This window comes from Onychostoma macrolepis, chromosome 14 (genome assembly GCF_012432095.1).
Source record: "Onychostoma macrolepis isolate SWU-2019 chromosome 14, ASM1243209v1, whole genome shotgun sequence".
In the NCBI taxonomy this organism is placed as follows: domain Eukaryota; kingdom Metazoa; phylum Chordata; class Actinopteri; order Cypriniformes; family Cyprinidae; genus Onychostoma; species Onychostoma macrolepis.
The window spans coordinates 8,550,281-8,562,350 of NC_081168.1; the positions used below are offsets into that span (position 1 = coordinate 8,550,281).

At 36.1% G+C, this 12,070-nt stretch overlaps 2 protein-coding genes across 3 annotated transcripts in view; one reads left to right on the forward strand and one right to left on the reverse strand.

Annotated features, from left to right (window-relative positions):
- f9a (coagulation factor IXa) overlaps positions 1-12,070 on the forward strand; it is a 36,260-nt gene that overhangs the window by 17,735 nt on the left and 6,455 nt on the right. The gene's annotated exons all lie outside the window — the stretch shown is intronic.
- mcf2a (MCF.2 cell line derived transforming sequence a) overlaps positions 1-12,070 on the reverse strand; it is a 30,350-nt gene that overhangs the window by 11,890 nt on the left and 6,390 nt on the right. The window contains exons 4-17 of the mRNA XM_058797939.1: positions 11,819-11,909; positions 9,408-9,527; positions 9,208-9,324; positions 8,977-9,126; positions 7,689-7,810; positions 7,453-7,567; positions 6,753-6,872; positions 6,477-6,668; positions 5,743-5,934; positions 5,376-5,547; positions 4,145-4,227; positions 3,342-3,424; positions 3,196-3,262; positions 2,966-3,081 (exon numbers count right to left, since the gene is read on the reverse strand). Of these exons, the coding sequence (XP_058653922.1) occupies positions 2,966-3,081; positions 3,196-3,262; positions 3,342-3,424; positions 4,145-4,227; positions 5,376-5,547; positions 5,743-5,934; positions 6,477-6,668; positions 6,753-6,872; positions 7,453-7,567; positions 7,689-7,810; positions 8,977-9,126; positions 9,208-9,324; positions 9,408-9,527; positions 11,819-11,909 (1,740 nt within the window). The remainder of the gene's footprint in view (positions 1-2,965; positions 3,082-3,195; positions 3,263-3,341; positions 3,425-4,144; positions 4,228-5,375; positions 5,548-5,742; positions 5,935-6,476; positions 6,669-6,752; positions 6,873-7,452; positions 7,568-7,688; positions 7,811-8,976; positions 9,127-9,207; positions 9,325-9,407; positions 9,528-11,818; positions 11,910-12,070) is intronic.

Consider the following 12,070-nt stretch of genomic DNA (forward strand, 5'->3'; position numbering starts at 1 on the left):
CTATTGAAAGGTAGAAATCCAGTACACATTCACAACATCTAATGTGCATTATATCTATAACTATACACTACAATTAGTAGCCTATGTATTAAATCTAATTTTCAGTACAAAAGTGTACATATATAATGTGTTAAACATATACAGTTGTGTTCAAATTAATAGCAGTGTGTTTAGAAAAGCGAGCTCAAAATCCTTATAATAACTTTTACTTCAATACACACAAATGCATTGGGAACATTGCACATTCTATTCTAAATCAAAACATGAAGAAAAATTTAGCAAATTTTTATGTTTATATCAAATATATGCACTAATGCACGCATATAAAGAATTGCGATTGGATCAGGTCACAGTGTATTTGCCCCACAGTGTATTTTGTATTCGAGCATATTTATTCACAAATGGATTGGCAGCATCAACTTGGCGGTTGTGCGAAACGTAAATTTAAAAAAAAAAAAAAGGGAAAATATCACGACACATAGCCAGGGCTCTACAGTGCGACTGAAAAGTACTGCGTGCGACTATCAAAAAATATTTAGGAGCACCTGTGCGACTAACCTGATCAGCATAGGCTATTTATGTTTGTGCTGAGGGGAGCTTCAAAGATTTCTACTTGCGTGTTTGTGCAGCAGTGAGTAATGTATCGCAGACATATATGTTGATTCCTTGAATGCAATGTTAATCAGAATCCACTGGCTGCTCAAAATACTTTTGTTCATTGCTGAGATATGCAAGCTCACAAATCCTCGTTATAACAAAGTGTGGACGGTGTAAATAAGAGAGTCGTTGTGCAGTGTAGAGAGCTTTGTGAGATTGCGATGAACTGAAGTGAGTGACGGCTTTTAAAGATTATTAAGGGAGTTTGTAAATGTGATATTAAATTAAAACAACAGTTCAATAAACAATAAGTTAATATAAAGTGATGTACATAGTATGACTTTAACAATATTGCCTGATTTTGCTCTATTTAGTCAAGGAAAATGGTTTTCAAACAGTCACAGCTGAGCCGCTGCACATCTTTTTTCAAATACAGCGGTGTTTTATTTATGAATGAACCTGCATTTTTAAATGAATCTAGTGAGTCAGTGATTCAATTACCCATTCATAAAGACAGTCACTTGCTTCGTTCCTGAATTAATCAGCCGTTCAAACGAATCAATTGAATGAATGATTCAGTTAAAAAAATCAGTGACTTGCCGCCATCTACTGGCAGTTTTATTTTTATGTTTAAAGTGTCATTTCAGTTATTTAAATCATTTCAATCACAATAGTTCTATATTCAAAATTTTATATTTAAAACATTAATCTCACAACATTGTTATGAATTTAAAACATCCATGCCACCTCTGAGCCTCTGTAAATATCTGTAAATTTACCTACATGCCACTTGTGTGTTCTGTGCCACCTTTGTAGTGGAAACTAATTTTGTTAATATTGATTTCTTTTGATTAGTAACTTATTCTTCTTATTCTACCTGTTCTTATTCTATTTTTTTTTTTATTAGAAATTTTGGAAAAGCTTATAAATATACATTTTTGAATTTGACAATGACATAGCCTACTTTTAATAAAATTAATTGGGGAAAAAATGGCATTAGAAAAAATGCCCCTGTAAATCACTTTAAGGAGTCAAATATTACCTTGTAATGTGAAGGCTAATTTTTGTTATTGATCAGAAGGTGCTCCTGAATTTTTGAGGGGGAGGGCGGGCACTTCAAATGTGGTCACCCTAGGGCACTACACTGTGTTAATCCGGGCCTGCCTGGAGCTGATCGTTGGCTGAGTCTTTGCCATTTTGTCTATTCTTCGATCCATTCAAATGGTAGTTTACCGTTTTCTTCCACATTTTTCTGGCTTTGGTTGCCATTTTAAAGCATTTGATATCATTTTAGCTGAGCAGCCTATCATTTTCTGCACTTCTTTATGTATTTTCCCCTCTCTAATCAACTTTTTAATCAAAGTAAGCTATTCTTTTGAACAATGTCTGGAACTAATCATTTTACTCAGATTTTCAGAGAGAAATGCACAGTACAACATTTGCTGCCTTCGTCCTTAAATAAGGGCCACTTGTTTGACACCAGTTTTTTCACAGAATGATTTACCTCTAATTAAACTCCCTTTTCAATTAATGAAATAATTATTACACAGAATCAACAGCATGCATGTCATGACTGTTGGGTCTGTTGGTTTTCTATTACTCTACCACACTTACTAGTAAAATATTTGCCATGTAGAAATATAACTTCTACCAAAAACAGTGACTGATCTGGTTAGTGATGTTGGACTGCTATTATTTTGAACACAACTGTATACACATAGTATGCTGGACAAATCTAGTATGCACTATATCAAGTACGCATAAAATGTATAACATCCAGTATGCACTGCAATTAGTATGTATTAAGTTTAATATGCACTACAAATGTAGTGTGCACAATATCTACTATGCATAATTAGTTTAGCAACTAATTCAGTTCCTTATTTCCCAGTTGCACTATGCCATTTCTGTCCCTGTAACAGATAAGACTGACTGACACTCAGTGAGAGGTCACACAGCTGTCTATCAGAACCCCCGCTCTGCTGACGCACTCCCTTCCAGCTGAGCTCTCATTGGCTTAATCAAATCCTTATTTGACCAACAGCCATTTAGCTGTAATTAAAGTACTTTAATTGGCGTAACGGCTTCCTGCAGTCAACCAATTTGGCAATTTGCCTCACCCGGGGATGAAGACCCAGCAGGCAAGACAGGTTTCAAAGCCACTGAGAAACACAGCTGCACAAACCGATAAGTTTTATTAAAATAAGATGTTTTAGGAAGGTGTCTTGAAGTCAAAACTGTGAGTGTGCAGTTGAGGATTTGCTGTTTTATCTCACAGGAAACAGAATCGTATTTCGGTCTGAAGCTATTGTTTACATTTTGCTCCAGCTGTTAGCAGCGTTATGAAGTTCTCTGTGTGTGGCCTTGCCTGCTATGGAAGTTGTAGATATCAGGCAAGTTTCCAAACAGCACATCTCTCTTGTTGCGAAGACTTGTTGGCAGGAGTGGAGCAAGAGACGGATTGTCCATTTCAGCCCTGTAGCCCTGCAAATCCAGACAAATAGAGTGAGAGAGATCATAAACAAATCCACAACATCATCACCTCAGCTTCCAGCTCTATCTTCAGTGCCACATTCAGAAAAATGAAGGTCATCTTACCAAGAGCACTGCCAGCAGCTCCTCCACATAGATCCTCTCGGTCTCGATCAGCTCCTTCATCACATGTCTGGAGTCACACACATTTACAGGGTCATCGGACACATCAGTGTGTCATTTAAACAGACCGCGTCAGACAGCAGACTCACCGTTTGAGCAGATCAGTTCCGTCTTCTCCATCTATACTGTACGGGAGAGAGCTGGCCATCTGATAGTCATGAATCACCTCGATCTGAACCACACAGAAAACACAGAATGATTTCCTTTAATCAAATCACACATACTGCACCATTTCAACATCTTTTCTGATCTTTATATATCTTTCTTATAATATGAAAAGTGAAATACAGTCTATGGGTGTTTCTTCAACTTTGGGTAATTCAGGCAGTCAGTGGTGGAATTTTTTTTAAAACATTATTTATTTGTTTAAAAAAAAATCTAAAATTTTTTGTCACATGATGATCACATCTTGGAAACTGATGTATGAGGGAAAATCAAAACTTTCTATATATTAAAGGGAATATTATAGCACAACATTTTTTTTTTTTTAAATGTTTGTCAATTATGAAATGTGCGAAAATGTGATTTCATTGTTTTTAGGATACAATCTTTGAAATTAGCCTTAAAAAGGCAAAATGAGAGAGCTACTGTATTTTATTTTAAAAATGTCATTTCCATCACCATATTTTCCATTACAGAGCCCTTACAATAATACAATAAATCATTTGAGATGTAATGGAAATGACTTGCGAATTATTCTGTGATTAGACATACGAAATTAAACTAGTGACTCTGAGAGAGTTTATTTTCTAAAAGTCAACAGGATCACAGTTGAGGAAACATCCATATATACTATATATATTATGGTACCGATAGTAAATTAAGACCTAATTTAATATCAAAAGAACCTCCCAAATTTATTTATAAAGACCAAGTGAAAAAGTGCTGTTACCTTCCTGGAGTTTGGGCTTTTCCTTGATGTTCTTTTGCCTGGTAATGGGAGGTCAAAGGTGAACTTTAGACTGGAATTAAAATCTGTTTTAAAACAAAAAGAGCAGTTGGATACAACACAGAATTGATATAAATATGTATGTTGCAAAACGTGTAACTTTAGTAAGAGCTATGAGAATATTTTTTGAAGTTGCATTTTTAAAAGCACAAAACATTAACGTCCACAGTACTATGCGCAATCAAATCATATCATAACATCAAAAACATTCAGACAGCACTGGGCATAACATAATATCAGTTTGATCTGACTTTGGAAGTCATTCAGAGGCCAATACCAGCTTAAATCCTCCCTAAAGCCCTTGTTTCAGCTACAGATCCATCTTTACATTGCGTTCCTGTCAGATCACTTTTGATGGGCTGTTATCCAGCTGTGCTAAAGATCATAGTATGTCAGGTGAGCTTTGCACGAGATGTGGCTTCCTCCCTTGATCTCTCCATCTTAAAGTGCTTCAACTCTCTCAAGAATACTGAATGCATGACGACCGAATCTCTCGCATTACATCATTCATAATATTATTCTATTAATACATTATTAATCTGCAATTCAATTGACTTTTTTCTCTTTTCTAACAAATTCCCATAGTCACTTGTGAAATATACAATTTAATGGTCATTATACAATATGAAATGGCAGCTGAGGTCCACTATTGACCAATCAGAATCAAGTATTCCACAGAGCCACATAATAAAGGTTTGCATTGTGAGGTAAACAAAAAGTATTTACATTTCATTTGACTATATGTGACAGACAAGCCTTTGTTATGGGTCCTCAGAGTTGATAAGGATCAAAAGGGCTACATGTGAATTGCAAATGCACCTTATTTCACAACTCCCCAGGAAGTTTGCATTATCCACAGGGATTTATTAGGAAAGATGTGCAGCTGTGCATTTGTAAAGGTACATAATAGCCATAGTAAGATTTCCTGTCGTTACCCCAATGCAATCCACTTTAAGCAAAGCTTTGATCAGGCGTCTTGACAGCTTCATTAAAGAGTGCGATTTAGTTTTTGTAATGTAGCAAGTGATGTACATGACAGAATAATGTTGTCTAGATAAAAAACATTTAGCGCAAAGTCTTGTGAAAAAGTAACTATTGATAAGATTGTGAGTACTCATGGCTGAAAGATACTGAGGAGAATTGGACCCAAAATTAATATCGCACTGCCACATACCATGTTTGGGGGAGAAGAGGGGGGATTTTACACGTGGTGGATTCTCTGGACGAGGGGCCACCAGCTGGATTGGTCGGACATGTTTGTCTGCCAGTTTCCTCAGGCAGTTCTGTCTGGACTGAATCAGAGCCTGCACAGAGCTATGCTTCTGAAAAGTCTTCTCTATATGAGCCTGAAACACAACACAGTAAAGAATATTTTTATATTTAGCCTAAAATGTAATTAAATATTCAAGATTTAGAGGGTCCAAATACATCCATCAGAAGCTACATTTCTAAAATGACTGTCTGAAAGGATGCCTAGAAACAAATACTGACAAATACTGAAACTGGGTCTAGTCTCATTTCTGTAGTCTGTCAGTATTTACCTGTAGACAAGGAGTGAGCACAGATTCATACTCTAGAAAGAGCACATCCACGCCAGCACCGAGGAGAGGTGGCGCCGCCTCCTGGAACTTCTCGATATCTCGAAGAGCTGCCTGCGCACCCTCTTTAGACTGGAATTTATCCACCTGCTGATTGGCCAAGAGATAAGCGCCATCATCACACCACCGCTGAGCCTGCAAAACAAAGAAAGATTTCTTTGTTTCAAAAGAAATTAATACTTTTATTTGGCAAGGACGCATAAAATTTATCAAAAGTGGCAGTATTATTATTAGTAGTTATTTTATTCAGATTTATATTATAAATGCTGTTCTTTTGATTATTCTATTCATTAAAGAATACAGAAAAAATGCATAGTTTCCACAAAAATATTAAGCTGTTTTCAACACTGATAATAATAAGAAATGTTTCTTTAGCAGTAACTCGGCAGATAAGAATGATTTCTGAAGGAACGTGTGACACTGAAGGAGGAGTAATCATGCTGAAAATTCAGCTTTGCCATCAAAGGAAGAAATCGTATTAATATATATTCAGATAGAAAGCAGTTATTTTAAATTGCAATAATATTTCACAATATTACTGTTTTCCTTGTGTTTTGATCAAATAATTGCAGCCTTGATGAGCATAAAGGACTTCTTAAAAAACATCAAAAAATCTTTTTTTCATAATAGTATAAAAAATGAGTATAAAAAGAGAAGGAGTGAATGCATTAGCCCACCTCTTCGAGGTGGCGCAGCAGGGTCTGTGCTTGTGTCAGGGAGTTGTGTTTAATATTGAGGGCAGAAGTCAGGGTGTCACACTGATGTCTGAGTTCATTACAGCGCTGGATAATCAGAGCCATGGCATAGTGATGTCCAGCAGCCAGCTGATGCCCATGCAGGATAAGAACCTGAGCCCGACTCATCTCCTCCTGAAACACACACAAGTCTATCAGAAATATCAGCATATTTGCTACTGACTGTACAACATGAACAGGGAGGCATAATGCAGCTACCTGCGCACGTTTTTCCAAACTGTCCAGCTCTTTGACACACTGCTCTGTTTGGGACAGGGATTCTCCTGTGATGCTTATCTTCCTTTCCTGTGCTCTTAATTTCTCTAAAGAGCACTCCATCTGACATAAAGAGAATGTTAGGAAAACTAGATCAAATACTTTCATTAACTCTTCCAATTATAATAGGAAAAAATATACATCTCTCTCTTTTCTGTACTTTCAGTTTTTTAGCATTTATTTATTTATTTATTTATTTTTGCACTTCATGTCATTGGTTTTACACAGCGTGTGCTGTATTTCGGTGCTGTATTATTATACAGTATATAAATAATACATTATATATTGTTTAATAGTTATTCATATTTATTTATTGCCTGGTCATATATTAAAATTCTCAGCTATTGTTTACTATAGTCTTGCTTAATTTTATTCAAAATAAGCAAGATGTTTATTTTTAGGCACTAACTATTAAGCAATTGTGCTGGTATATACAATGTTCAAAGAGTTTGACAAAGACACTTTAAATTAATATATTAAATGTAAATTTACTTTTTTCCTTGACAGATATAACTACCCAGCTGAGGTGAGAACGATCAGAATCATTTCATGATCAAATGGCAGCACTAGCTTTCCATAAAGCATTTGTTTATGAGCCGTCAGCATGTCTTTGTGCAATGTTAGGGACAGAAAAGCAGTTCACCTCCTGAAAACTGTGCTCATATCTCAGCAGTTGTAAATATTGCTGCAGTTTGAGGTGGTGCTTATCAAAGAAGCCATCAAACGCCATCTCCATATCTGTGAGCTGAGCCAGCAGCCTGCAGTTAGGACATGTCAGAAAACATGATTTCAAGTTCACATCGTTTTAGAAATAAAAAAGTGATGTGTATTTGTGATGCAGAGTATTTCTTTTCAAATAAACAGGATCAAACCCTACACCTCTGCATGGTATCCCAGTCCTGTGTCATGTCCCAGCGCGTGTCGGCGTCCCCTTCCTTCCTTGAAGTCTCCAGGTTAGAGAGCAGCTGCCGCCCCTCTCTCATCACAGATCTGATTGCGTCCTTCACCCATGAATAACAACAAAAACACTTTGCACTGTGTTCTGCTGTCATTGACATCACAGAATCATGGAACAAAACAACAGCCAGAGCCCAGAGGGGCCGCAAAAACACAAGAAAAGACAAGACGGGAGCTAAAAGTGACTGCAGACTGGAGTGGAATACAGCTTTTGTACTCCCATACTCTGTGTACCCTAATTATAGTTTATTCCCCTAGGTTTGGTACTTTTTTTTATTTTTTCTTTGGCAAAATAAGTGGTAGTAGAAACAAGCATAGACACCATGTTTAATCTGATCAAAAGAGGCTGTTGCAGGCGCCCTGTTTAATAGGTTGTCCTGTCAAGAGATTTTTTGTCCTTTTCTGAAATGCTAAACTATTGCTAATTATTTTATAATTTTGCTAAATATTTTAAAATTATTATGCATGCAGCTCTAATGTCCTCAATTGAGAGACTGATGCAAGATATGAGTATATTTATAATATTTCTTTCACCACAGAACTATTTAAATTAAACTAGAATAATAAAAAATAAAATAAATTATTGTAAAAGGATAAAAAATGAAAATCAGTTACAGAAAATACTATTTCATATAAACCACCATTTAGGGTCAGAAGGATTTTTAAAAAGAAACATTTATATTAAAATATTTATATATTAATATTTATTTAGCAAGAATGCATTAAATTCATCAGTAAAGACATTTATAATGTTACAAAAAAAAAATTATATTTCCAATAAATGCTGTTTGCACTTTCTAGTCAACTTTGATAACAATAATAAATGTTTGTCGAGCAGCAAATCAGCATATTAGAATGATTTCTGAAGGATTGTGTGACATTTAAAACGGAGTTAATGGCTGCTGAAAATTCAGCTTTGCATCACAGGAATAAATTACATTTTAAAATATAATAAAAACAAAATTAAATTGTAATATTTCACAATATTAGTTTTTACTGTATTTTTGATCAAATAGACAATAGCAAACAGCCTTGATGAAACTTCTTTCAAAAAACTTATTGACCCCAAACTTTTAAAACAGTAGTCTATATTCATATACATGTTAAGCTGAAATTTTGATGTTCCTAAAACAGTTATTAAAGTCCAGCAATAATCAATATGGGAAAAGTGAGAGGATTTTCTACACATGAGGGCTTCATTGAGCTGTACCTTAAGTCTCCTGTATTTCTCGGTGTGGGACAGCAGGAGGAACTCAACAGCACTGCACTCCTCTGATAACTGTGTCTCAGCCAGCTCTGTTCCAAACGCCTGCAGCATCTGAGCAATGTCCTTAACCATAACCGCAAAACTCTCAATGGCCTGTAAAAAGCAAAGAGACTACCTTGTTTAATGTGATATTTCTGTCTATTTCGTTAATGCATCTATACCATCATTTTTTACTGTTCTCAAGACGATCCAGTCGCTGTGGCAGTAGTCAAGAGTTCCCCCAAACTCTGAGGTCAGCTGATTCTCATCAATGTAACGCAGCAGATCTGTGACAGAGCTGAGCATCACCACCTTAATAACAGACACACATGCAGGTCAGGGTGGTACTGACTTTACAAAAATAATATTACAAATGAGTGTAATGGCTCATATACAGGCATTTTAAGCATGAAGTCCTCTTGACTAAAGCGGAAGCCAAGATCTGTAACCGTGCGCTGGAAGAAGCTGGTCGGTCTCAGCACCAACACAAGGTGCAGGTTTCCAGGGAATGAGGCCTAAGACAGAGAGAGATGATATCAGCCTGGCAGACACCTTAAACAGGCAGATAAATGCACGAATAATCCTTAAAACATGGAGGATACAAGGAAAAACAGAAAAAGAGTTCTACCTATTTAATGAATGTTCTGGGTTTAATATAATGCTGCTTTGCATGGAAACATTTTCCCTATTTTTCAGTTGCTTATTTTAAAATACATGTAAACTACAGTACTATGATGAACAAATAATAAAATATGCATAAACTATTTTAGTTACTAATTCAGTTATTCCACTACTATAAATTTCATGGCCAATATAGTTATCAAAAGCTAGTACAAATGCTAGCTACGTATGAAATTAGCCTCAGTAAGTCTGCTATTGTATTAAATACAAAAAATAGAACTGTTCAATTGTAATTTCCTTCATTTGAAGTTTAAGTAAATATGTGAATCTTGTGCTTTTTTTTTTAAAGCACATATATTATTAGTTTGTTTGTTTGTTTTTTTGTTAAAAATGTGTTATTTGGCCTGTAAGTGGTATACTTTTAGCAGATACACACCATCAACATCTGACCATCTGTACAAATCATTTACATAATGTCAAAAAATGTAATCACTTGGAAATGCAACTCACACACAAAAAAAGCAATAAACACCTTCTGAAGATTTAAGAACTAATTTATTATTCATGTAGGCTAACTAAATTTAGTGTGTTACTGTACGTCCTGTATCACTCATCACACACATCCCCATCAATCACACTGATAACAGATTACAAGTCTGCAGACAACAAGCTGTCAATCAAATTGATGAGACAAAGCTAAAACTAGTTAACACTTGACTACACATTGAGATAACCAGCCTGATTAGCTGACAGCTCCTGTAAATGCAGTTTATTCATCACAGGAGCTGAATCACATTCAGATACATAAGTATTTGAAACAAATCTGACTAATCTCTTTGACAAACAGAAACAGGACATCAACATTACAGTTCATCCTAGCAAAGTTCACAGTAAGGACACACCACGACATTGACATTGACTCGTCCTTACATATTTGTAAACAATAGCATCATCTGCGAAAAATATTCAGTAGGCTATCGCTCATATGCATGCTAATATATTTGTTTATAGGTTACATTAAGAAAATAACGCCTACTAGCATTTATCCAGGTCGGATGACTAAGCTAAAGCCGTCCGTCGCGCCGCAGTGTACCGCATTGTGCTCATCTAAACTTCAGTCCAACTCTTTAGCGAAACTACTCCAGACACATTACCGTAGAGCGGCGGATGCGCGGAAGTCCTCGCCTGTAGTCTCGCTCACTCATAGCGATCGATGTTTTACGAGGATGTTTTAAGACCTCGCCCATCCTGCTGTGGCAGACCGGTGCCCGGTGCAGTGGACGGTCTGCGGGATTCATCGCCGCAGCGTCGGGCGGGTGGCAGCACAGCACCGTCTCTCCTGCGCTCTCCTCTCCTCTCCTCTCCCTCGCCCCCAAGAGCGTCATCATATAAAAACCTGCGCATGCTTTGTGCCAGCTTGCATTCCCGTTGCCTCGCAGTGGGGTCGGGTTTCACACAAGCTTTTTTTAATCGCAAACTTCAGTTAGAAATGCCGCATTTAGTTATTTATTCAGGCTGGAGCTCAGAGAACTGGGCTGGAGAGCACATACTGTACTGCGACTGCACTGATCCACTTCAGCACCGCGGACAGCGACAAGACCACTTCAGCACACAGTAAATACAGAAGCGTGATGCATTCAATCCCCAGAGGACATATAAGGGTCAGCGATGCTTCATGTTCTCCCTGGATCTATTAAGCAATTCAATAATACTATACATTTCCTAATAGATAAATATAGCTCTTCTAAGATGCAGATGTTGTCACTTTTTAAATTAAAAGTATTTATGTATGTATGTATGCATGTGTGTGTGTGGCTTAAACCGAAACCGTCCTGATATTATTAAAAATCATTAAAAGCTGAAATTCAGACTTTTATGATTGTGTCAAGATAAAAAACAAAAACATACATATACACCCCAATCTGTATATATATATATATATATATATATATATATATATATATACATATATATAGATTGGGGGACTTTACTTGGTTAAACAATACAGATATTTTTAGGGTCATTTTAGTATAAAAATAGTATATATTTTTAAATGCACTAAAAATTTACAAGATTTTTTATTAAACCATTAATAATAATAATAATTAAAACAACAAAACACATTTCGCACTTTTGAAGTAATTATAAAAAAATATTATAAATAAAATATACTGTAATTTCTTACTGCAATCCGTGCCAATGCTGTTTTGATCGAGGCCCAAGTATCCAATCTTCGGTCTAAAATGATGATAAATTTTACACCAGGTTGCCGTGTTCTGGAAACATGTGAAGTGCATCGTATCACAGTAACTGCATTTGCTCTTGGTTAAGAACACGAACAGCCAGAATATCTGAACATATGAATGTAAATGTACACTAGCATATGTTTGCATTGTATGGAGGGATCAATATGTTCTTTTATCCTAAAAGATCCTGA